Source organism: Platalea leucorodia (genome assembly GCF_965183815.1).
Source record: "Platalea leucorodia genome assembly, chromosome: 3".
NCBI classification, from domain to species: Eukaryota; Metazoa; Chordata; class Aves; order Pelecaniformes; family Threskiornithidae; genus Platalea; species Platalea leucorodia.
Genome location: NC_138825.1, coordinates 82,567,286 through 82,590,638, shown reverse-complemented (window position 1 = coordinate 82,590,638; position 23,353 = coordinate 82,567,286). Strand labels below are relative to the sequence as shown.

At 44.9% G+C, this 23,353-nt stretch overlaps 1 protein-coding gene across 1 annotated transcript; it reads right to left on the bottom strand.

The window, feature by feature from the left end:
• Nucleotides 1-1,844: 1,844 nt before the first annotated feature.
• FAXC (failed axon connections homolog, metaxin like GST domain containing) lies at nt 1,845-23,082 on the bottom strand (the record flags this gene model as incomplete). Its single annotated transcript, XM_082305448.1, has 6 exons — nt 1,845-2,128; nt 3,718-3,834; nt 9,511-9,728; nt 16,777-16,973; nt 22,032-22,167; nt 22,808-23,082. 6 exons carry the CDS (start codon nt 23,080-23,082, stop codon nt 1,845-1,847), a joined length of 1,227 nt encoding a protein of 408 aa, XP_082161574.1.
• Nucleotides 23,083-23,353: the final 271 nt, after the last annotated feature.

Sequence of the window (23,353 nt, the reverse complement as noted above, 5' to 3'; positions counted from 1 at the left end):
ACACCCACCTCAGACCACACAAACTTGTCAGCTCTGGCTGCGGTGACTCCCATGCATGAAGAGACCTGGGAACTCACTGCAGACCTGTGTCCCCCTGCTTTCAGAGCCACGGTGTTTCCCGTGGTGTTTGGTTTTTTGGGGGTTTTTTTGTTTGTTTGGTTTTCCCCCTTGGTGTTTCCCCAGAGCAAGTGATTTCCTCTGCAGAAGATACTCCACAATCCAAGAAAGAGAGGTATTCTTTGAAAGCTGGAGTTATTTCAAGCTCCAGACTATTAGGACCACCAACAATTAACATCCTAAGGCAGCTGTCTGCCCTGTCTGCTCCCAGAACATATGGCACAACCAACACGTTATAAAAATTTTGCTAAGGGATCCTGATTCATCTAACTGTAACTCACTGAGAGAGTCATAATTAAAATATTTTAAACAGGCCACCACCAAAGTCTGCAGGCAAATATCTGATTTTATATGCATGTTACCGCAGCTGTCTATACGTTCTATATGCTTTATCTCTACTTAAAACCAAACAGTCACGGCCAAGCAACACTGATGTACATGCTTACCTTCAAACTGCTGAGTAACTCCAATGGATTCTCACCGCTAACCTGCAGTTCGGGAGATGCGAACATGAAGCATGTCAGCACCTGTGCAATCATTCTGGATTTGGGGTTCCAGATTCACAGATGTGCTAGAAAAGGCGCCTTCAAATCAATTCTGGTCACTCTTTCAGCACCTGGAAATCCCCACAGACGGCGGTGCTGACAGAGCTGTCCTATCTCAACTGCCTCTCGTGCACTGGCTTTAGGGATTGTGCACAGTGGCCAGCACCCACTGAAGCACCTTCCTAAGCAGCTCTAAAGCATTTGATTGCCTGGGCCAACATCTTGCATTTACACAGCATCCGATGCCTAGAAATACCCCAAATTGCTTTGCAAGCTTCACGGGTTTGATGTGTCTGTTGGTAAAGAGCATAAAGCACCCCTGCTGAGACACACCAGACTTTTAGTAACAAATCCCAATTCTTTAGCCTTGCCTAGCAATAGCAGACAACAGCCAGTGGCAGAAAGTAAAAACATCATAATAATACAAAAACACAGAAAAAATTTAGATGCCTGAGGCAGGCTTTGGCCAACACACATTCCAGATGAGTGTTTGGGAGATTATACATTAAAACTGACATTTCCCTTCTAAATAAAAATATTCTAGAGTAGCAATTTCAATCTTCTGCAAAGAACAAGAAACACTAAAAAGCTCCTTTCTGTAGAAAGGTGTTTTCCTCCTGCCTTCCTTGACTGTCTCTGAAAGAACTAGGAGCAGTTCTTTCCTGCAGACCCTGTAATAATATATGCACCCAGAGTACGGGTAGCTATCAAATAAAATCCCCCCGAAACTCTGCCAAATGAATACAGCATCAATCATTTTCTTCCATGGGAGAAAGGTGTGCCAGCCATGCCTCTTCCATGTTTGTCCTCAACCCATTCCTGTAAAGATAAGGTATCAACACAAACCAGCTCTGGCAAATGCTCCACTTCCCAGAGGTCTGTCCCAGCTGGTTGCAGGATCTGGTTTTGAACGCGAACAAAAACATAGATTGAAAGGTCCTGTTGCCCTCTGGACCTCCAGTTTGCCCATATGCGTTTTAAGTAACTGTTTACCTTGGTTCCACCTGAAGAGTTACACAAAATGAAATAAGGTTGAAATAGTCCAGGTAGCATTTGACAGCTGAGTCAATCACAATGGTCTCTTCCAAAGTGGTATAAACCTCTTCCTGACCTGGAGGAGAAAATACATCAGACTGATCCCAAGAAATAGCTTGTCTGCAAAATGGGAGGTGCCTGTACGCATCACTTGCATTGTTCATGATCTCTGTAGTCATCCATGTCCACATCCGAATCAAAGAGGGAGTGTCCAGTGTAATCTGTGTCAGGGGTTTGAGAAATACTGTTCCCTTCCTCATCAAATGTTTCTGTCCTTGAATAAAAACTGAAGTCCTGCAAAGGGGAGTAAGTCTTGCTTGCTTCGCTGCTTTCCTCAGATTCATACAGAGTGTTATCATCATCATGGTGCCATTCTGGCCAAAATTTCCTCCTTATTCTTTCACAATACATAGCAAGGTTAATCAGTTCACCTGCAACACAGTACAGAAGACTCCAGTAAATACATCCAGTCAATAAAGCTCTAACTCACCTGCTGATGCAGAAACACATTAGTGCTGTTTGGAAACAAATTGTGCAGGTTCTTTCCAAAGAGGTTTCAAAATTCCAAGATCCCATCTACCCTCTTAGCAGCTCTGTTTGTAACTTTCATGTAACTTAAAACACGTATTATTAACCTACATACAACAGGAAGCGTTATGAATGGAATGAACATAAATGTATGTAGCAAAATAACTATCCCAAATTCAACCTCTACAGAAATAGATCAAGACAAGATACTAATACTGTAAGTTTTTCATAGTAAAATTCTTGCTTCCTTTGCAGAAACCTGGTTTCTAAAGACAGAATTTGATCCTATATAGACACAATACACTTATTAAAATACAGTGAATTTGGGTTTTCCACCACCAGATGGCAGCGTTGGCTGTAAGATAAATTCACATTTTAAAGTTTTTATACGGTCACTGGCTCACCCCTAACGTTCCTAGCCTTAGTACCTTATGCTTTATATTTACACATACATGTATGCTTAGAGTGTGCTTAGAGAAGAAATTACAAAAAAAATTGAAAGAACAAAGAAATAATAGCATATTAAAGGGAATGAGTATGTGAAACCTGCACTCACAATAGCATGAGTAGGTGGATGGGTACAGAGAATTACCCATACTGCTTGGGTATGTACATTTATTACCATCTATTTATTTTCGTTAGAGACAAACTAGTTCAACAAACATAATATTCCTTCTTGAAAGCCATGGATGCTTCAGCATTTTATCCGTGATTCCCCAGACAACAAGGGGAAGAACTGTATAGACAATATTTACGACCTCAAGTATTTTTTTCCTCAAAGTTTTAATAATGAGCAAGTCTATGCCTCCTAACTGTTGCTTTAGTAGTTCTCTCTTGCACAGAGTAGATCTACAGGTCAGATTCATTCATTTTTACACCTATTTTACATCCTTTTCCTCCTTAGCTACTCCCATTTTTTATACTGTGTGGTTTTATTCTGAAAACAGATGCAAAGATACTTTCGCATGCCTATACTACCCCACAAGAAAAAAAGAAAAAAAAATGGGTGAAGGGGAGGGGTATGTTGGTTTCCAATTCATACAAAATCCAAAGTCAGGCTGGACTTTTTCCTTGCCCAGCATCTTCAATAACAGCAAAGGCTGTAATTTCAGTAGGACAATAGCACTTGCAGTCCTGCCGTCAATGAACTACTCAGTTCAGCAGAATTTGGCTCACAGCCACGCTTCTGTCTTCTCGTAATTTACCCAGCATTCATTCCTTAGAGGCGTTCAGTCTTTGCTATGTTAAACAGGGAAAAGATCAAGTACAGGAACAAAAACAATTACCGTGTAGAACATTAAAGAGAAAACAAACAAGAATTTTAAGAGAAAACAACATTACAGGATACAAATGCTATATCAAAGGCAAGAACAGCCTGCAATGCAGTTGAAGTGCTGCTGCAGTCTTCAAACGTCCTTACAAGGTGTTTCAAGTTTAAACATGGCAAATGCCACCAAGAGTTTCTCATCAGAGATCACTTAAGCTTTCTTACCTTTGATTAGTCTCTCTGGTCGAGTCCCTGGTAGCGTCCACATGGCCTGTGCCAGATGCCCAAAGACAGTGGCATCAACGGTGGAAACATTTGATCCCATAATGTATTTCTTGTCACCTGTCAACACAACAGCAAATATTTCTCAACTGGATGTCACTTCTCCGCAGTTAAAAAAAAAAAAAAATTCCCTGGTTACATCTTTAGCATATTTTTTTACTGAAATAATTTAGCTGGTTCAAAGACAGGGATTCAATGTTGAATATAGTTCAAAAGCTCTTCCTAGGGTTCAGCAGGTGAAATCCATTACTGCAGCTTCCCCTGCGCTCACCACTTCTGCAACTAGGCCAATTACAGAGCCACCACTGGCCAAGTAACCTCCTCCGCTCATCACCGCTGGCAGCGCATACACACTGCACTAGTTGTGCTGCATTTAAAATCTTCTCTGCAGGCAGCAGGTGCCTGAAAGCACGATTTTCTCCTTTGGTGCAAACCCAAAATCAGTAAACCATGGTTTGAAATCATGAATGCACCTGCTGAAAGAAGCTGGTCACCTTGTTTCTCTCATGCGTGCAGCTCCAGTTGCAGGTTACTCATCTGATCACACAAAAAAAGAAAGTCACACCCAAAGCTTTCCTCTCCCACCATTTATTCAGGCTGAAACCAATGCTCCAGTCGGACTGGCAGCGACTGCTCAGAAACGACCTGCATCCCCAGGAGGAGGACACAGCCGTAGGCAGGAGTGAATAGCTCCTCTCGCACGCCACCAGTGCGGTGCCCCCACCCCCAAACACCGGTTTCTACCGAGCAGGGACCAAACCGAGGCACGTCAGGCACGCAGGCAGGCAAGCAAAACAGCAGCTGCTTGGGACTGGCCTGGGTCAGAGGACGGACATGTCTGCTCCACACCGCTATTCTGCTTACCTCTCCAGGCACCCCAATGCCATGATGGTCCTAAGCGGCCACCACAGCACAAACAGATGGATAACTACCTAAGACAGGGAAGAAAATCATGTTTCACAGCCACCGTTTGCAGAGAAACATCCAGTATAAACTTGTTTCCTCATCACAGGCACAAGACCGCACATAGGGCACACAGGTGAAACATGCGGTATTGCAGAGGTCAGGTTAGATGGTTGCACTGTCCCTGCCTTGGCCCAAAGTGCTATAAACTCTGTGAAATGTGGTACGTAATTGAATTCTCCAAATCCAGTTATCCCACCTCCCCAGGACATTCTTCCCCTGCCCAATACAAGCTGCCTGTAATTCAGCAGGTTATTGAACGTTAGGGTTATTGAGTGAGTTTAGAAAAACTGTCCAGCAGTAAAATGCATCAAATTCCAGAGTACAGTACAACAAACGCTGTCATCCGCCTGTACTAGAGCGTAGCAAAGCAGTGCTCAGGAATAACCAGTAACAATAACCTCCTCTAGCCTGTCAGATGTGATTTTAACATGGAGTTAACTCTCCCCAGCTCTTTCAGGGCTGCATCAATCTACTGTTTGAAAACTACGTACAGGGTAAATGTTGTGTCTTTTCAGTATTTATGTGATGCCTAGCATTCCTCGATCTCAAACACAGTTCAAAAATTGGTCCCCAAATCACAGTTATATGCCAAGGCTAAGAATTTAGTGCCATACAACCGGGTCTGAGACTCGATCCGTAACAATGTTGGGCTGGGAAGTAATACTGCCATTTCCATCCTGCTGCAACTAAGGCAGGCAGTGAGGGCTGAACCACCCCACGCTTTTGCAAACAGTGTGGCTCCCCAGGCACAACACCTGTACCTTCAGGTGTGTGGAAACAAATGGGAAGAGGAAGAAATAGAGCTGTGGTTCCATAAAACTGTAAATCTGGTTTTAGGTCGCCCTGCACCGCATAACACAGCCTCCATGCACATTTCCTTCTACCAGTTCCAATCCTTTCCCAAAACTTCCAGTGCAACATTTTTCCAGAAGACTTTCTGACAGACCAGAGATCATCTCTCAGTGTCTAGTTTCGTAACAGATTACACAGCGCCTGTTATATCAAGGCTGCCATAGGGCTAATCATCTCAAACACCTTGCTGCATCCTCTGGCTAATCCAACAGAAATGCAATCACCTGCTCACACTGGACTTGAATCAAATTTGTACTGCCCAGGGATTTGACAGCTCCGCTATTTATGAATGCATGCACCAGAGGATTCAAAAGCAACTACTTCAGCACTGGGTCAAGAAACCCTGGCAAGAGACAGATCTATGAGCCACAAGGTCGGCAGGAGACCTGCACCCTTCCACAGCAGGATGTCCAGCCCATGCAGGCTGCTGCAGGGCATGTCAACTAGCATTGGAGGCTCACGTTCAGGTTGGTCCCACCTCTTTGTTTCAGCTCTGAGCACCCCTGCCCTCCACAAAGCATCAAATGCTTTTCAAAAGCTGGTTCAGGCAGTTGCTGCCCTGCGACTCCCTGCCCAAAATCCCCATTTACCCAAAAGCCTGAGGCAGGCAGGCAGCTGAGAGGGCACCAACAGATTTATGGGCACTGCTCGCTCACTTGTATCTTTTAAATAATGACCAAAATGTTTTTATATATTGCTAGTTCATATGCTCAGCTCCCCCCACTTCCTTACACTACTGCCAGGCAGTAGGAAACTATTACAACACAAGGAAACGACATTTGTGGTTTAAAGACTGCAGGACAAAGACCAAGATGATACCAACGGGGCAGGCAGATCCATCACAAGAGGATTAGTTCCAATTTCCACGTTTATAAGAGATCTGGAGGAATCTGTCAGGGAAACAGGTACATGGGAGAAGGAAAAATGATTCTCAGAAATAAAAAAGAAAGAAAAAAAAGCACCCAAGATGTGACTGGGAATGTCAAAATGAGTGTCACAAGACCTGGCAGCTGCCAAGGTATCATTCTCCGGAAGCAGCTCTTGGAATTTAAAAGTTATTCTGGTTCCCATGTGAATGGTCTCTGGTAAAATTGGGGAGCATTAATTTAATCTGATATGCCTGATGACTGACAGCTACAACTTGGTATGTGCAGCTATTCTGCATGATACGCATCCTTTTTAAGCTCTTAAGATTGCCCTCTAATTAACAGCCAAAATCCCAACTGCTTCCTCTTCTGGGAATATATATGTGGAGCGGAATCTCACAAAGATTTTTGTGCAGGCAACAGGCTGACTGACGGCCTTCTCCTTCCCCCTGTGAAACAGCAGAGTCTCCAGTCAGGCTGGAAGTCCTCATCCCGCCTCCCGTCCCCATCCCAGGATACTACCTGGAGGCCACAGTTGCTAGACCCAACCATAAACAGCGGGCTGGAGAAAACCTGAGCACGCTGGTGGTAATGAAAAAATCAAGGCAATTGTAGAAAAGTAGACAAACACACCAATAACCAAAAGGGCAAATACAAATGATTCACATAACTGCACACTGACTAATCTGACATCCGTTTCAGAGGGGGAGATGAAAAAAAATGTACAATATTCAGCTGGTAATGTGGTAAAATAACAGGAATACAGCAGATGCCCATCAAGGCTTTTTGAAGTACACAAGGCACAACATTCTCATCAATAGTCTGGAAGTAAAAATAAAACCCCTGCTGATTAACATATGTGTCATACAATTAAAAAAATTGATATAGTGAAGAAAATACCTTATCCTTGAGGATTTCCAGTGATTTTCCCCATCAAAAACAAAAGAAAGAGACTGTCTGATTATAGCATTTACCTTCACAAGGAGATGACCCAGGCCACCCAGGGAGGGAGGAGGAACTAGGAGGAGCATCTGCCTGCAGGCTGGAATCGGACAAACTCCGATTTGAAACAGGTCAGATTTTGAACAGATTTTGATGGTGATTAACATCTGCTAATTACTAATCAAAGTGGTGGCACCTCCACCTGCTGAAACGATTTCATAATTAAAACTGGATGCCTTTTAGAAAGACACACTTCAGCCAGAAAAAGACACAGGCCTCAAGACAGCAACCAAGCAGTCTGATTCACAGAGAACTGTCTAGATGATTTAATGATCCCTTCGAACTCAAAACTTTTTACAAACCTGAGTGTCAGTATAGACTCCAGAGACAGAAGGATGCAGACTTCAAATAAGCAAACCAAGAGACTTTTACAGGTACTCCGGAACATGTTTCAGTTTTCTCTTGAAGGCTACGTCTACTCTTGGCAGACAGGGATGACTTCAGCATAGACACATCCACTGCTGCTCCGTTCAGCCTGCCAGCGTCATCTAGCCAGAACCAGGAGGCTCCGCTGAGCTCCCAAGTCATAGGTTGAACTTGCTCCAGCCTCTGTCCCAACGCCATTCCTCCCTGCGACATACATGGAGCCACGGGGTGCGAACCTTAAAGCTACAGCAACAGTAGTCCCACAGTTGAGGGAACCTTGAGCTGGCCACAGCTCTGCAGCAGATGTGCCCAGACCTCTTCTTCTAAAATGAGCTGGTCCCTCCCTCAGAAAGAAAAGGGACCTCTTAAGCTCCAAATCTGGGTTTTCTTTAAAGAGGCACTAGAATAGCTAACTTTTTTTGTTAACAAACAAAATGCAGCATGAGAAAGCGTTGACAGAAGAAGAGCTGTCAACAAACCTCCCCCCTTGCCCACTGCACCCATGCATCACGTGTCTCTTCCACCTTGCTCCCAATCCAGCAACTCAGCGGGTTTGTTTCAGAAAACAAAGTTCCAGAAAACTCTACACAGCCCCATCGAGGTCCTCTGCAAATATCTTCCTTTCCAAAACACCTTTAAGTCCCGAAGCACCTCTCTTCTTCCCTTTCTCAGAAAGCACTCAGTTTCTGCCTTCTGCTGGGCTCTCCTCACCTTGCTCCCTCCCTCCACTCCACACTTACCTATTTAGAGCACATGCAATATGTCCGTCCTCCGGAGCACAGGGCAGAGAGGCATCCCTCCTGCCCTCCACTCAGCCACTTCTTTAAAGCAATCACACCAGGGAAGAAAGCAGCCACACAGGTACCATCTCTCCTGGTTCCTTGAGCAAGAGACACAAGCTCAAGGGAAGCAACAATCTGCCCAAAACCAATTCCTCAAAATGCAAATTTTACACAGAAGCACAATATGGTTAGGTCTCAGCAGACTGCAAGGTGAAAAGCACAGCGTAGACAGCTCTGGTGCAAATTTCAGCCTGAGAAATGAGGCTCGTGGTTCTAGTTAAGTGAGGTCAACCTTAAGACTAACCCTATGGGATCCACCCATGACAACCAAGAAGCCTCAAACCACTTATTTTGACAACACAGACCTGTCTCCTACTAGCAGCTTTGAATAAAGCTGCTAACACCAACCAAATACAACAAAGTCCAGCTCATCACATTAACACCTGCAAAGGGTTTTCAAATGGCAGCCTCATAACTATCTATCAAACAGCCATGAGTCCCATGAAGAAAAAACGAGACACACACACACACACACCCCAAATATAAATAAGAGGTTTCATTTGCAGAACTAAACACTACGTTTTCCTAAATTCACACAGCAAAATGCTCTTCCAAAATCGCAGGCCACGTTCTGCTCCTCTAGATACACATACCTGGTGCTCAGAGAAGAAAGCCACTTACCCCTCTAGAGACAATTTGGTAGCAAACAGCAGGGAAAGAAACACTGTCCCTGCCAGAGCGAGGATGGCACTGAATGACAGCAGCAGCGTAGACTCTACCTACTGATAAAATGAGGTTATTTGTGTACGCGATCAAGCTGCCGGGAAGTACTCGCAGTGGATTTCATCCTGTGGACAGCAGGCTGTGAACAAACAGAACACGTGTAACTCGCTGTACGTTACCCAGGAGGCCTGCCAGAGTCCGCATGTCCTTCTCCATCAGCGTGTATATCTCCTCCTCCGAGAAGCGGCCAATGCCATGGCCGTACATTTCCCGCTTCACGATCCCTTTGGTCAGATGGCAGAGGATCCACTTCAGCAAGTCACTGAAGGGGCCAAAAAGCGAAACCATCTTTTGTGTCTCGTGGAGATTTTCCACCCATTGGCAATAAGCTAAAGTCCTAAAAGGATGCAAAAATAAGTTATAGCTGTGCAATACCCAGACAGCCCATCACCACCCTGCAAAGGCTCACACAAAGGTTAGGCAGCGAGCTTTCTTAATGCTGAGTGCTCACTGCCCTGATGGAGAGGTAGTTCCCAGTAAACACTGGACCCTGATGCAACTCAGAGTGACAGCAGAGAAAACTGACTTTGCAATACTTACACAGACTGCCCAGTGCTTATTGTCCCAGTAAATCGTGACTCACTTCAAGAGAAAGTTAGGTTCACATTGAAATATAAAATAGAAGCTGCAGAATTCTGCTAAACTCGCGTAACAAAATACAATGCCAAAAGTGCCAAAAAGATTAATCAACTGAAGATGATTGACTGCACAGACCAGGGGAAAACAACAACAACACAGCCCACAAAGAAACCAATCTTTCCCACAAACCTGTTCTCCTTGCTTTCTATACTGCTGAAACTTAGTCAAGCAGTAACTTTGCCCCAACATAAATACTGTAGCAGTCATTTTTCAGAAGATCTCTGCTCTCCTCAGAAACTAACAATAACACAATCTTTTAAAAATAAAATTTAAAAAATGAAGGGGTGGTGGTTATTGGGTTAGTTTTCTCCTGTATTTTTTCCTCTCCAAAATGTTGATTTTATGAGAGAAACATTTCTAAAGGACTGTTGTATCATGAGCTGTATTTCAGCTTTATTGAATGGCAAATACATTATTTTGAGAGATCTTTTTACAAAACTTTGTCTTACCAGCTGAAATTTTTGTTTCCTACATGAATTTTTGTTCTTTACTAATATTGTAGGCAAACAAAAAAAATTATTTGTTGCTGTTGCTACTCAAGAAATTTACAAAGAAAGAAACGTTAACTTTAATATCTAGCATCTTCTAACATTACAAAGAAACCAAAAAGACTATACGACTTCTGTCACCAAGTTCAAGGGATGTTGGAAAAAGGGCTAAAGTACACCTCAAAGTAGACATGACAAACACATGAAGCCAACAGGGTCTCAGAAACACTGGGAGTTGATACCCATATTCCATTATGTTTGTAGCAATTTCCAGACTGAAAAATCTAAAAGTGGATTTACATATTTGAGATCGTATGAAAACAGGCTCATGGAGACAGGATATACTAGTGAAGTTAGATCGAAAAGTTGAAATATCAAAAGTTGTGAGTTCATGTATGCAACTATATTAAATATTAGCTTAATAATCAAATGTTTCCATTTCCAATATGATCAGAGCTCAATTTTTTTGTTTGGTATATGACTTCAGTTTTATCATTGTACATATTTCTAATTGCACATAATTTACTTAGTGCTGATATGGATCGCCTAATTCAAGGAAAAAAAGAAAAAAAAAACAAAGCAGTATCTCCTGGAGAACTCCTGTGAATTTTTTTTTAAATGTACATTTTATCAAACTCCTGTATGCCATGAACAGAAGTTGAATACAGCAGTACCATCAGGGAACAACTACATTTATACCATGAAAGTGTTCTAATCTTTACGTTTCCACAGATCCTTTACTTGAATTACTAATAACATGAGGTCAAAGGAGAGTATGTGGTGTAGCAGCTGAAAAAAAAAATCCACTTACAGCTCAAATTTAGTATGCTCCCAACGGAGAGGGTGAAAGGCATTTTAATTCTATTAAAAATTGTCCACTACAGGACAATACCTTCTGCTCCAATTGATTTCATTAAAGTCAGTAACAATGAGGCATGTGCAGGTTTTGCTGCAAATGCACGAACAGTGAAGAACAAAAATGCAACTGCTATGTTTCTGATGGCTTTTATCCTCAACAGGTTTCTCCACAACCTCTTGCACTGTATTAATATGACAAAAGCATCCTGCTGACGTTTCACATGCTTCAGTACCACTCTTCAAACATGGGTGTTCTGCACAATCCTTGTTTTTCAAAATGGATGGACCAACTCAAGTCATTGGGCTGTTTTCAGCACAGCAGAGTTTGCACCAAAGCCAGATTTCGCAAGAGGCACCAGCACAAAAGGGGGAATGTGAAGCCAGCAAGCACAGGAGTAAACAGCTACTGAAACTCCAGAAGTATTAACTTTGGCTAGAAGATGTGGTGCGGGACTGCCTTGCTCCAGGAACAAAAGCAAAACAGGATTTAAGAAGGTTGGAGAGAAGACTGGGCTGAAAGCATAAGGGCGCTCCATAGAGCAGAACGCTTCGGAAGTCACGCTTCACAGGCCTGGGAAAGGACAAGGTCCCTTGGACAGGTACAGGTTTGAATGGGAAGAAAAACTCTAATCTTGATGCAAACACTGGGAAATAATTACAAATGCTGTCTATATCTGCAAGTTATTATTTATTACTTGAATAAGCTAAGAAAAACCTGCTCTCTGAGAGCACTGCCGCGTGTCTCGCTGCAAAGACCTTCCTTCCCCAGCATGGAGCTGACCAGCTTCACCCGGCAACTCTGCAACACAACTTAGTTGCTTTAGGACCACAGGCCTGGCCATGGAGAGGAACAAGAAAAAGAAGCCAAAACAAAACAGAAAAAGAAGAGAGGAGACTCTGCTGCAGCATTTTTTAAAAGTCACCCCAGGCGCACAAGACTGACTCGGCCCTATGGACTTGCCGTCACTATTGTTCGCTCCAACCACACCAGCAAGCTGGCACCGCACCAAGAACGATCAACCACATCCAAGATGGCTTTAATTTCATGAGACAGCATGAACAAAGTTTCCCACAAAGCTAATTAGCTGATACTTTAAGGCAAAAAATGCATTTCCATAGCGCTCATTTGCATGCTCTGGGGCAGGTCTTTGGGTCTGGGAGAGGCAGAAATGAGATCAAGTGTTTAACGACCAGGACAGCAATGAAGGAAGAGCAGAACTGCACAGGATTTAGGTAATCCTGCTTAGGCTAAACTGTCAAGCACAATCTTAGACATCTGCTTGTCACTTTGAATGAGTAAAGTTGTCACATGTCCCAAACCTCAAATTTACATGGGCAATGAAGGCAGCTAAATAGACAACCACAGAATTTACTCCTAAAATTTTATGGTTCTAAGCACACAAAAGCAAAGAAAAAGCAGGCTTAGACTCAGAGAGACAGTTAAAAGCACTTCTAAAACTGCCTCTACAAGCACTTTTTTAAAATCATTTATTCAAAGGTTCATTAATCTGTGCTTCCTATCAAAACATGCTCCTCTGCATTTAATCCCACCCATCATCCCTCTGCTCAGACTACATTACTAGAGTATTATGAACATTACAAAAGGTTAGAAAATGCCAGAAATGAGGTAGTCTACATAACCTACTTCAGCATAACTATACATTTTAAACTACAGTTAGTATCTATAGGATGACATAATTATTTTAAATATTGGCCTGAACTGAGCGTTTTGGGAAACATTAACATTCCCATTTGTGCCAGCACATCTGTACAAATCAGAGTATAAATAAAACAATAATGCGTTAAAGAGCAATGCTGCGGGGGTGAAGCAAATCTGAAGTCTAAACGTAACAGCAGCGCCGGCCTCAATACATAAATCAGGAGAGGAGATGGAGAAAGTGACTCATCAACAGCAGCTTGCCTGATTACCCCCAAACTGTCTGAACATCAAGGCAAGGGGGAGGTGTTCGCAAGGATGTGAACTGGGGGTTATTTTTCCCATCTGAACCTGTGCAGAGTGGAATTTCTTGATATACAAAAGGATTACAACAAAGTCATTCCACAATCAGCTGTAGAAACCCCACCTGCTGTGCGCCATCCCAGAGCAATTGGCTTTTAAGCTGCCAGTGGCATTCAAGCCTCATCATTGTTAATAGCAAGAGAGATGTCGCTCTTATAATTGGCTTGATGTATTTAAACATATTTATATTATAAACATATTTTATGTTTAACACATGGCAAGCCTGAATACTGACCAAAGTCAGATTCATTTGTATTCTCATACCATGCTTTTCCTGTACTTCAAGCACTCATCACATATGTGATGTTTACATGGTCTTCTTGAAAAACAAAGCAAGAAATGAGTTAAATATGCATGTGTGTGTATATATATATATACACATATACACACACACACACTTATAAATCACTGAGGTTGTGTTTGACAACACAGCTAAACCAATCTAACGGGTTAGTTTGGTTAAGCTGCACATTCAAGGCTTTAGGTTCTCAGTAAGCACATTAGTGTCATCAACCTGAGAGCCCTCTCCTGAGATTAAAGTGTCAGAAAGCACCTCGCAGCGACTGCTAGCCCTCTAGGCACCAGGAGTTGCCCGGTTTGAATGCTGGCAGTGCCGCCAAGCCCAGCGTGCCAGCTGCAGAAGGACGTGAGAATCTGACATCCTCCAGCCTGTCTTACACAGAGGTCCGACCCCACAAGTGTGCTGCAGATACACCGAAAACTCAATGCATCCTGAAGATGGCTGTGGGTGCCCCGCTGGTTTCTGAGGGCCCATGGGTCGCTGCAGGCAGTGGAGGTGACCCAGGGCAAGCCTTCAGCAGATGACAGAGGTCTGTACCGGATCCAGGACCTGGGGTGAGAGCCACAAAATCAGTCCGCTCCCAACTCTTTCCTGCTGACTCGGCCCAACACCCATTCAGGTTAGCAAGCTATTTTTCGTTTGCCGATTTAAACAGAGCAAAAGCCTAATAGTTAGGGCATTCTCCAGGGACAGGAGCTCTAGGGCCAGCTCCAAATCAGTCTTGTGCATTTCGGAGACATGCTCTAATCCCAGTACTAAAATAGGTACACCCAGTCGCTTGCTGTCTTTCTGCCTGACCCCCACCCAGGCAGCCTGGGGCGGAGGCAGGGTGTCTAGAGGCTGAGGTTCACAGCAGCCCTGCATTGCTCTCAACTCCAGCCAGAGCAGCAATTTCCATCTGTAAGAGGCACTAATTGGTGAAGAAGAGCAATTACCTCAGCAGAAGTAAAACGGTTCAGGAGGAGATGCTGAGCACCCACCAGGATTAGCTCCATCCAAAGACAGCACACCACAGGATGTACTTTGCTTCTTTGTTCGATAAATGTACTACAGTATTACTTATTTATGATGAAGCTACTTTGGATGCTGCTGGCAATGAAACAGTATGAATCACATTTTATATCACTGCTTCAGAGGCTTGATTTTATAAACCTTATTCTGCAGAAAGGCGATCACTGTTACAAATTCCTCACCGTGGGAATGAGAACACCATGAACAAACCCTAAGCTTCTGATGGGAAGTGGACAGGTTCAAGGATGTGAAGGGATCCCACAACCACAGATGCAATGCTGTCAGGGAAAAAGGTGGTCCTACACAGCTAAAGCCTCATTTTATTTTAGTGTAACTACAGGATGGTCAGAGCTGTTACCCAGGAACTACAGTGGTACAACTGTGATGCCTTATAGCTTTGCCTAGTACAGAGAACTGGCACGGTGTAACCTCATCAACGTAGCAAGCCTCGGGTACAGCCACACAGCAGGGACATATAATAAGACTTATGAGTTGGATGTTTTACTACACTGAAGCAAAAATACATGCCTTAGGGAAACTCAACGGTGTGACTAAACAGGAGAAGCAACCGGGATATACAGCCAGGCATGTACATCTCTATTCTTACTTGGTCTAGCTTTGTCCACCTGTTTCAATGCCACCTCCCTGGATCAGCACCTGAATTTGCAATACCTGTCCCCCATGCTCCTCTCTGTCATGCCCAGCAATGCCGAGTCAGCTCAGAGGGAGCCTGGATGGACAGACAACAGCTTCACAGAGAAAAGTGCAATTTGTAAGTGAGACACAACAGGGTGTCAGTTTGTCATCAGTAATTTTACATTTAAAGCAGTTAAGTACAGACTGCGTAACAACCGACATTAAGGCAAGGAGATGGAGCATTAGGGGATTAAAAGGCCTCATCTTCCCCTGGGCAGCTATAATTGAAGGGGGAAAAATGAACAAAAAAAAAAAAGTTACATTTGCAGGTTACTTGAGTCAGATTTTTGAGGCAATGGCATTGCAGATGGGTATAACTGGTGAAGGTCACACTTCTTGGAAGGCAGGGATTACATTTCTAAACCATATCATTTAAATCTGCCTACTGAATGCTAAAATTGTTCCCAGGAAACCTTAAAAATTATTTGAAGAACTATATGGGCACATGTTGCTACTCATCTTTGATCACAAGGTGAAAGGAAAAGCAGGTAAATGCATTCAACTTAAATCACACATTGTTTTGAAGAAAAAATGCAAGACTTAGTACAGCAAGGACTTAAACGCATGCTAGAAAGCAAACTATTGGGAAAAAGCCTCGTGCCTGCTGAGGCAGCCAATGCAGCATCCAAGATGCCACATCTCCCTGCTACTTCTATGAATCCAGATGGGAAAGGGCACTTAAAAAGGACTGAAATATAAAGTGGGGGGGGAAATCACAGGTATTATTTTCAAAGGTGCCAGTAAAATGCACAAAGTACCAGCAAGGTTACACTTTTGTTTTCCATTCATATACATACTTCAGCTTCTCAAGATACTGTGACTAATACTGTATCCTATCAACTGGTAGTGTCGTCAACAACACATATTAACAGGAGTATCCTGCGTTACAGGAAAAGCAATAATCCATATTGTAATCACACACACAGGTAATTAAAAATCAATAACTTTAAGACCACAATATTCTGGATTCACTATGAACGCTGGATTTGCTCCCCTGCACCCCCCAAACCACAAATGTATTCATCCGTCTTCGTTTTTTTGTTCTTCATTAACAAGGCTGTTTCTATATGGAGGTCACATGAAACGGGACGGAGGAACAGCCCACTGCTGCTCCCTTCAGCAAAGCTGCAGGCGAAGGGCCCGACTCCCTGCCTTGCTTACACAGCATGACAGCTTTTCAGGGGAATCACCCCCGGCTCATACTAGCATATGCAGAAAGAAGCAGCAGTTTTCTAGGGTGAAGAGAGTTGTGAAATTAATAATTGGGTACCCAAGCTTTCTGCAAGAGCTAATAAGCGTTCACCTCCAAGCACAAGTGCAGGGGCAGATCTGACAGCACAAGAACGCAGCCAGCTTTGCCATGCAAGCTTACCAGTAGAAGTGCTCCTCCACCATTTTTGTCACGGCTCTGGAAACAGCTCTTTCATGTGGACCAAGGTGTTTATTTAAGTTCACTCCAAGTTTCTCTTCCAAAAAGTCAATAATGAACTCTGTGCCAGACACTTTCTTGTGATTGTATTCAATCCAAGGCATTTTCCCTTGAGGGGAAAGTTTTCCATCAAAATAGTTCTAAGGAAAAAAAGCAAGTAAACAAACAAACATACAGGCAAAAAAGGCCCTTCAGGTTCTGTTTCAATGAGAATAAAGCTTTTAAAATATTTTTCTGTGTTTTTAAAGGCAACACTATCTAACAACCTTTTTTTAAAATTAATACTCTAGACTAGTGGTAGCTGTTCAATCAGAGCTACAGCTTTACCCTATATGACAATTCAGATAAAATCATTTCCAGGTCCAGCAAGGTGCCACACGCTTTTATGTTGGATGCCATGTTATGCAACATTATTTAAGTACCCGGGTTATTTAAGGGGTTGGAGATGCTCTGATCTCCCCGAAGACTGGGTTCATTAGTCTAAACAAATTTTTAATCACAGGACTGACACCTAAATTTGGCTTTTGTTCAGAGCAGCACTTTTCATGTTAAAAGTACTTCATAAAGATTAATTCACTACCTATCTCAGAGAGCTGCATTACCTCCAACGACAAAACACACAAAATCACAAGCATATAATGAAAGGCGTATCATTCCTTCACTGGGCAGGAGGGAAATCTGCCTTTACATATGCTTCTGCAACTTGATAATTTAGAAAACTCATACATTTACAGACACATTTGTTACAATCAGGTCTCCAAGGGCCCAGCACCAGTACAGCACTAGTGTATCGCTGAATACTGGTATATCTGCTCAGCGTAGCACTCACACAGAAGTAGCAACTTATTTGCCCCGTTCCACAGTTGGAGAAGGTGAAACACAGAGATTAGAGAATTTGCGTCTCATCTGACAAACACGAGAGGAATTGTTGGCTTTCAAAACGTGATCAGACATTTGACTTCAATTCTCTCTTACTTCCAAAGGCAGAGACACAAGGCAGAACTTTCTTCCTTTCTTGCGATTCCCGTCCTCGCATCCTGTTATTTACTGAATAAAAAATCCTAGCTTAGAAAGCCGAACCATAAAGGTTCACCATAAAGGCTCTGCATTCGGTCTCTGGCAGTCACTCGAAGCATTTTGGGATCTGGCTCCTAATTGCCGGAGGGTTAGCAGTTCTGGACAGACCTGTTTGGGTCTCAAGTATTTACCCTTCCTGAATCCACTAAAGGTGGATTAAGGTCTTCTCGCAGCAAGGAGCATACACCACAACGCGCCTCCAGCTCAGTCTGAGAGCACAGCATCCCGGCTACCGCTCAAAACATGGATGTGCAACGCACTACGAGCACGCGGCCATTCCCGGAGGCTCTTCCCTTGTGGATGAAAACAGACGAAACGGGTAACGCTGCTGGGAAAACAATGCCTTCTGGCTGCTGCCTTTTCTGGGATTTCTGCCCAAACAAATAGCCTGCTAGGGACACCAGATTATACAATGTCTCATCCCTGCGTGGGTGAACAAAGCACCCGAATCCACCCCATTTGCATGTGTGGGTGACATGGGGGTTATTACTCTGCTCCATGGGAGAAACTCCAAAACTACTGAACACCTGAAACTGAAAGGAGGGCACTGCCCCATCCTTCCACCTTCCAGACCTTTCCGTCACCAAAAAGGCTCTTTCAGCACTCAGACTGACTGATAGCTTTCCATAATTTTTCATTATTAATTTACTACAGAATCATAAGCTTTTTCTGGAACTACATAGTGTGTCTATATGGCACCGAGCATTGCTGGCTTAATCTTTGTTAAGCCCTTTCAGTATGAGATTTCCCCTCTTGTGCACAAACGCTGATGTTTTGTAGAAGCTCCTAGACTTGAAGATGTGTGTATTACATATCGCAATTACTGTAGTCCATATTATTTGCAACCCATGAAAAAAAGCAGGTTGTTATTATTCAACTGCACATTTCTTCAAGCACATACATATAATATATATAAATACATTGTGTAAGAACTTGTTAGTACTGCATTAATATTACGCTCTCAAGAACACAAATGAGAGCTAAAGTTCTTATTGGAAAGTTCGTTTACCTAAACTTAAAAAAGCCTTCTCAGGATTTTCATGTTTCATTACATACGGTTTATCAAACAAAATAGGAAACATCTTTCAATGACCTGAGAAAACCTTAGTCTCTTGCCAAATCTGTTATACTCTTCTTGTATCCACTGTTCCAAAACTGGTATTTTTAGGCTTGAAACCTCGGTATCCTTACGGTTGCTACTAATTGCCATCAAATATTTATCAATTTTCCACTTAAAAATTGTTCCAGCTGCAAAGCAGGTAAAAAGCTATGGTATTATCATTAAAAAACCAAAAACAACCAAACAAAATATCCCCTCATACTACATTTAGCTGAATGGCAGCCTGCAAAGCAACAATAACAAGAGCTCCCCAGAAACTCATTTATAGAGGAATTTATAAACAGAATGGCATAGGGCACTTCTGGGGTAATTTTATAGTACTATCCAGAAGAAATTAGGTTCGACATTTTCAATTACTGCTGCTTATGCTTTTACTTTTACTCATGTCCCTTCCCAAGGAGGCTACCATCTTCACAGACCTGGCATTAAAACAGCACATTTCTGCTGTGCTAATTACTTGTCAGATTACATAAACGCTCAGCTCTTCGTATTTGGGAGGGAATCAAGGAACACCCAAAAGATCTCCACAAGCACCCAGAATGGGCTTTTTCAAAGCAAGCTTTATCAAGAAAAGCATCAAACACTTTGGAAAAACAGCTAGGTACTATGACAACTCAGCCAGGGTGGAGCTGCCTGAATTATTTTTGATGGAGAACTCGCACCTAAAAAGGCAGCTTGAAGAAAACGTAAGCATGTTACAATAGCGCATCTATTGGGAGAAATTCAGATGAGAGTAAGGTGGGAATGTGTCACCCAATTTCACTTCTCGCATGTCATTAAAGCACGTTGTGTAACACACAGCACATTACTCAATAGTCTGATGCACTATAATAAAAGTATAAAGACAAGGAATCGAAAGACTAAAAGCAGTCCAACCACCCCGCTGCCTTTTCTTCACCCCGCTTCACAACCCTCCCTTCAAAGCAGCCCTGGGAAGGTGATAACCACAGCAACTCTCCGGAGGCGAGCCCCGGCACCAGCTGCCACCCGGCACGCCATGGCTTCTCCATCACAGCCCCCGTCGGCGCACGGGGAAGCGAGGTGTTTCCTCCTGCGTCTGGCCATACCCCCCCTACACACCCACCCTGCCACCCGCTGGGGGGGGCCCATCGGATGTCTCTGTCACCTAAAGTGTCCTACAGTAACACAACCACGAGGAAACAAAATAAAAGTCTCCAGGTAGTCCAAGTATAGGAAACTTCGTAACTCCAGCTGACAACAATGCTGGCTCCCCTACCGCTCAATCCCAGGGCAGCATCCATACCTTCCACCACCCGTCGGAGCCGAACGCAGCACCATACTCCTAACCCAAGGACAGAAACTTGCCTCTTCTGGAAAAAAAAGCTGTCCCCTCAGCTTGTAAGCTTACCTCCACCAAACTTACCTCTAAAACCCTACATAGAGTCGGTAACCCCAAAAACACCTTCAGCCCGTGTAAACCAGCACAGTTAAAGCAGAAGCCTGGTGTTCCCAGCACCCACGAGACCCATTCCTGCTCCTGCAGCATGGCACGTGGAGCATGGGGGGAACCAAGCTGAGTTAAAAATACATAAATTAAACCTTCATGGCTCCAGCTAGGCCAACTCTGGCCCAGCCTGATCTGGCACAGAAAAGCACGTGCAGCAAGGGACAAGAACAAGCTGCTGAAGGTAGGACTGTGGCTTTTGGTGGTCCTGCTGACCTACGCCAGCTTAGTGTGCTCACAGCTAGCGAGTAGGGATAGAGAGAGATGCAACACCAAAAAGCAACGCTCACCTTCAGTACAGAAAATAAAGACAGGAGAATAACCCTCTGGAAATCCCTCTCTCTCCAAAAAGCTGGGTGACTCACTTCTACCCAGCATTAGCTGTCTAAACGACTCCATCCTGAATCACACAGATGCGCAGCGTTATCTTTTAGAAGTGACCGTACCCTGTCACAACCATCTTTTATACTGCAGCCGCCTTTAACTACTCTCTACCAGAGCAACTTTGATCATTGCAAACCTCTGAACCGCATCAACTGCCATTAGAAAGAAAATGGACCTCACCAAAATACTTTTCCCTTCAAACATACAATTTCTACCCAAACTACTCTGGGTGGAGAAGCAATGTGCACTAAGTCCTCCTGCTCCAATGACGTGTTCAAACTTCAGTATCTCGCAGGTTCTGTAAACCTAAATGAGGAAAATACATCCCATGGGATGGAAACCTCCCTCTTTAATGCTCTGAAATATCTGATTCAAGTACCATTAAATCTCAAGATAATGAACATTGAACTCCGGCTTTTAAAGACTTAAGCAAAATGTACTAATTAGGTTTTCTTTCACTTCCAATGTAAAGGAGTTTAATTGCATACGAAGCTGAATGAATATCCACCACAAATGTGTAAAAAAACCAAAAGTTGTAATATAGTTGGTTTTCCTCTGTAAAACACTGGACATAAACGAAACATTCTTCCTAACGCCTTGGTATGCAGCAGTAAAAAGTGACTTGAACCCATGTGGGGTGAGCGTGCAACTTACCCACAGCTCAGCCTCTTTGAGACAAAGTCAGATGCCAAATTTACATCACTCCAGAGAGTGATGATTACATGCAGCTCCAGAGAGAAACCCTCCAGGGAAATAAGAAGCTGCAGCTGCCTAATCTTGATCTTTTAGCATGCTGAAATTCAAAGACCAAATAATGTTACGCTTTAGTTTTGGGGTGTTATTTAGCATTATATGAACTCCAGACTACTGTCCCACTTCAGCATTTCCAGCCAAGTTAGCTTCTAATGTTCGTTTAGCTTTGCCAGTTAAATCAGGAGCTGTTCCAGACTGACATTATTCAAGTCGTATCTTTAAAGGTTATACACCAAATTTAACTGGAGACCTAAAAGTGTTGGTGTACCCACCTAGCTGTAGGTGTATGTTTACATCTCCCCGGATGAGACAGATTGGGGGGAGGGGAGAGGGGATGCCTATTTGGCATTTCATGAAATTATAGCGACTTGCAAGGTAAAGGAAAACTGCACAATGTACCTGATAGGGTAAATCAGCCATCCTCAAGTAAGTTTCCATTTTCAGACAGAATGGAGATAAACTGGGAACACCATTGCTAGGCCTTGAAAACTGATGCAGTATGATAGCATCCTTCGAATCAAGCTCTTGCTCTTTCCTGTCAAAAACAAAATAGAATTAAAAAAAAACCCAAAAAACCACAAACAAACAGGCACACGACGCACCAGCACATTAAATAAACAAAGGAGAAATCCTGGCCCAGGCAACACACACAGCCTCCCTTAATGGAGCGCTGCAGGTTTTTGATTCACCGGATCCAGAGGCAGCGAGAAGCGCGCAGGCCGCCGCGGCAGGCAGCGGGCTGGGCCGGCGCCGCACCGGGGACGAGAGCCGGCAGGGCCCCAGGCAGCGCCGGCCCCGCGGCCGCCCTGGCCACCTGTGGAGGCGAGCGCGGGGCACCTCTTCGGAGCCCCCCCTGCACTGCTGCAACGGGTAAATGGGGGAAAAAAGGGGAAAAAAGGGGGGGGAGGGGAGGGAAGGGAATGGCAAAAACACGGTGGGGCAGAGAAACCAGGCCTCGACGCCCTCTCCCCTCAGGTAAGCGCCGCCTCAGCCCCGCGGCGAGCGCGGCCCTGGCGCCCACCGCTTCTCCTCAGGGAGCTGCGCCCGGCCCGGCGCAGGCCCCGCCGCCGCCGGCCCCGGCCCCGGCGGCCCAGCCCCCCCCGGCCGCCGCCGCCGCCGGCCCCGGCCCCCGCCCGGCCGCCGCCGCCGCCGCCAGCAGCCCCCCGCCGCCTCACCGTATGGCCAGCAGCTCGTGGAGCAGGTAGGCGGCGGCGGCCAGCAGCGCGCCGCCCGTCAGGTACAGCGTCTTCTTCCACCAGGAGTCGGAGCCCAGCGCCGCCATGGTGCCGCCCGCGCCCCCGCCCGCCAGCGGGAAGGCGACGATCTCGCCCCCATAGAGGGCGGGCGGCGGCTCCTCGGGCCCCGCGCACCACCCCAGCGACAGGCTGCGGTTGCGGCTCAGGTCCGCCACGCAGGAGCGGGGCGCCGCCAGGCCCACTCCCCACAGCATGCTGCGCCCGGGCCCCGCATCCCCCGCCGGGCCCCCACCTGCCCTGCCCCGTCCCGTCCCGTCCCGCCCTGCCCTGCCCTGCCCTGCCCTGCCCAGCCCAGCCCAGCCGCGGCGGCGGGGAGGGCCGCGCCGCGCCGGGCGGCTCCGGCGGCTCCCTCAGCCGGCGCTGCGCGGCTGCGCACGGCGGCGGGGAGGGGAGGAGAGGGGATGGGCCGGGCCGGGCCGGGCCTGCCCTTGCGGAGGAGCCCCGCGTCCCCCCGCCGGGCCCGGG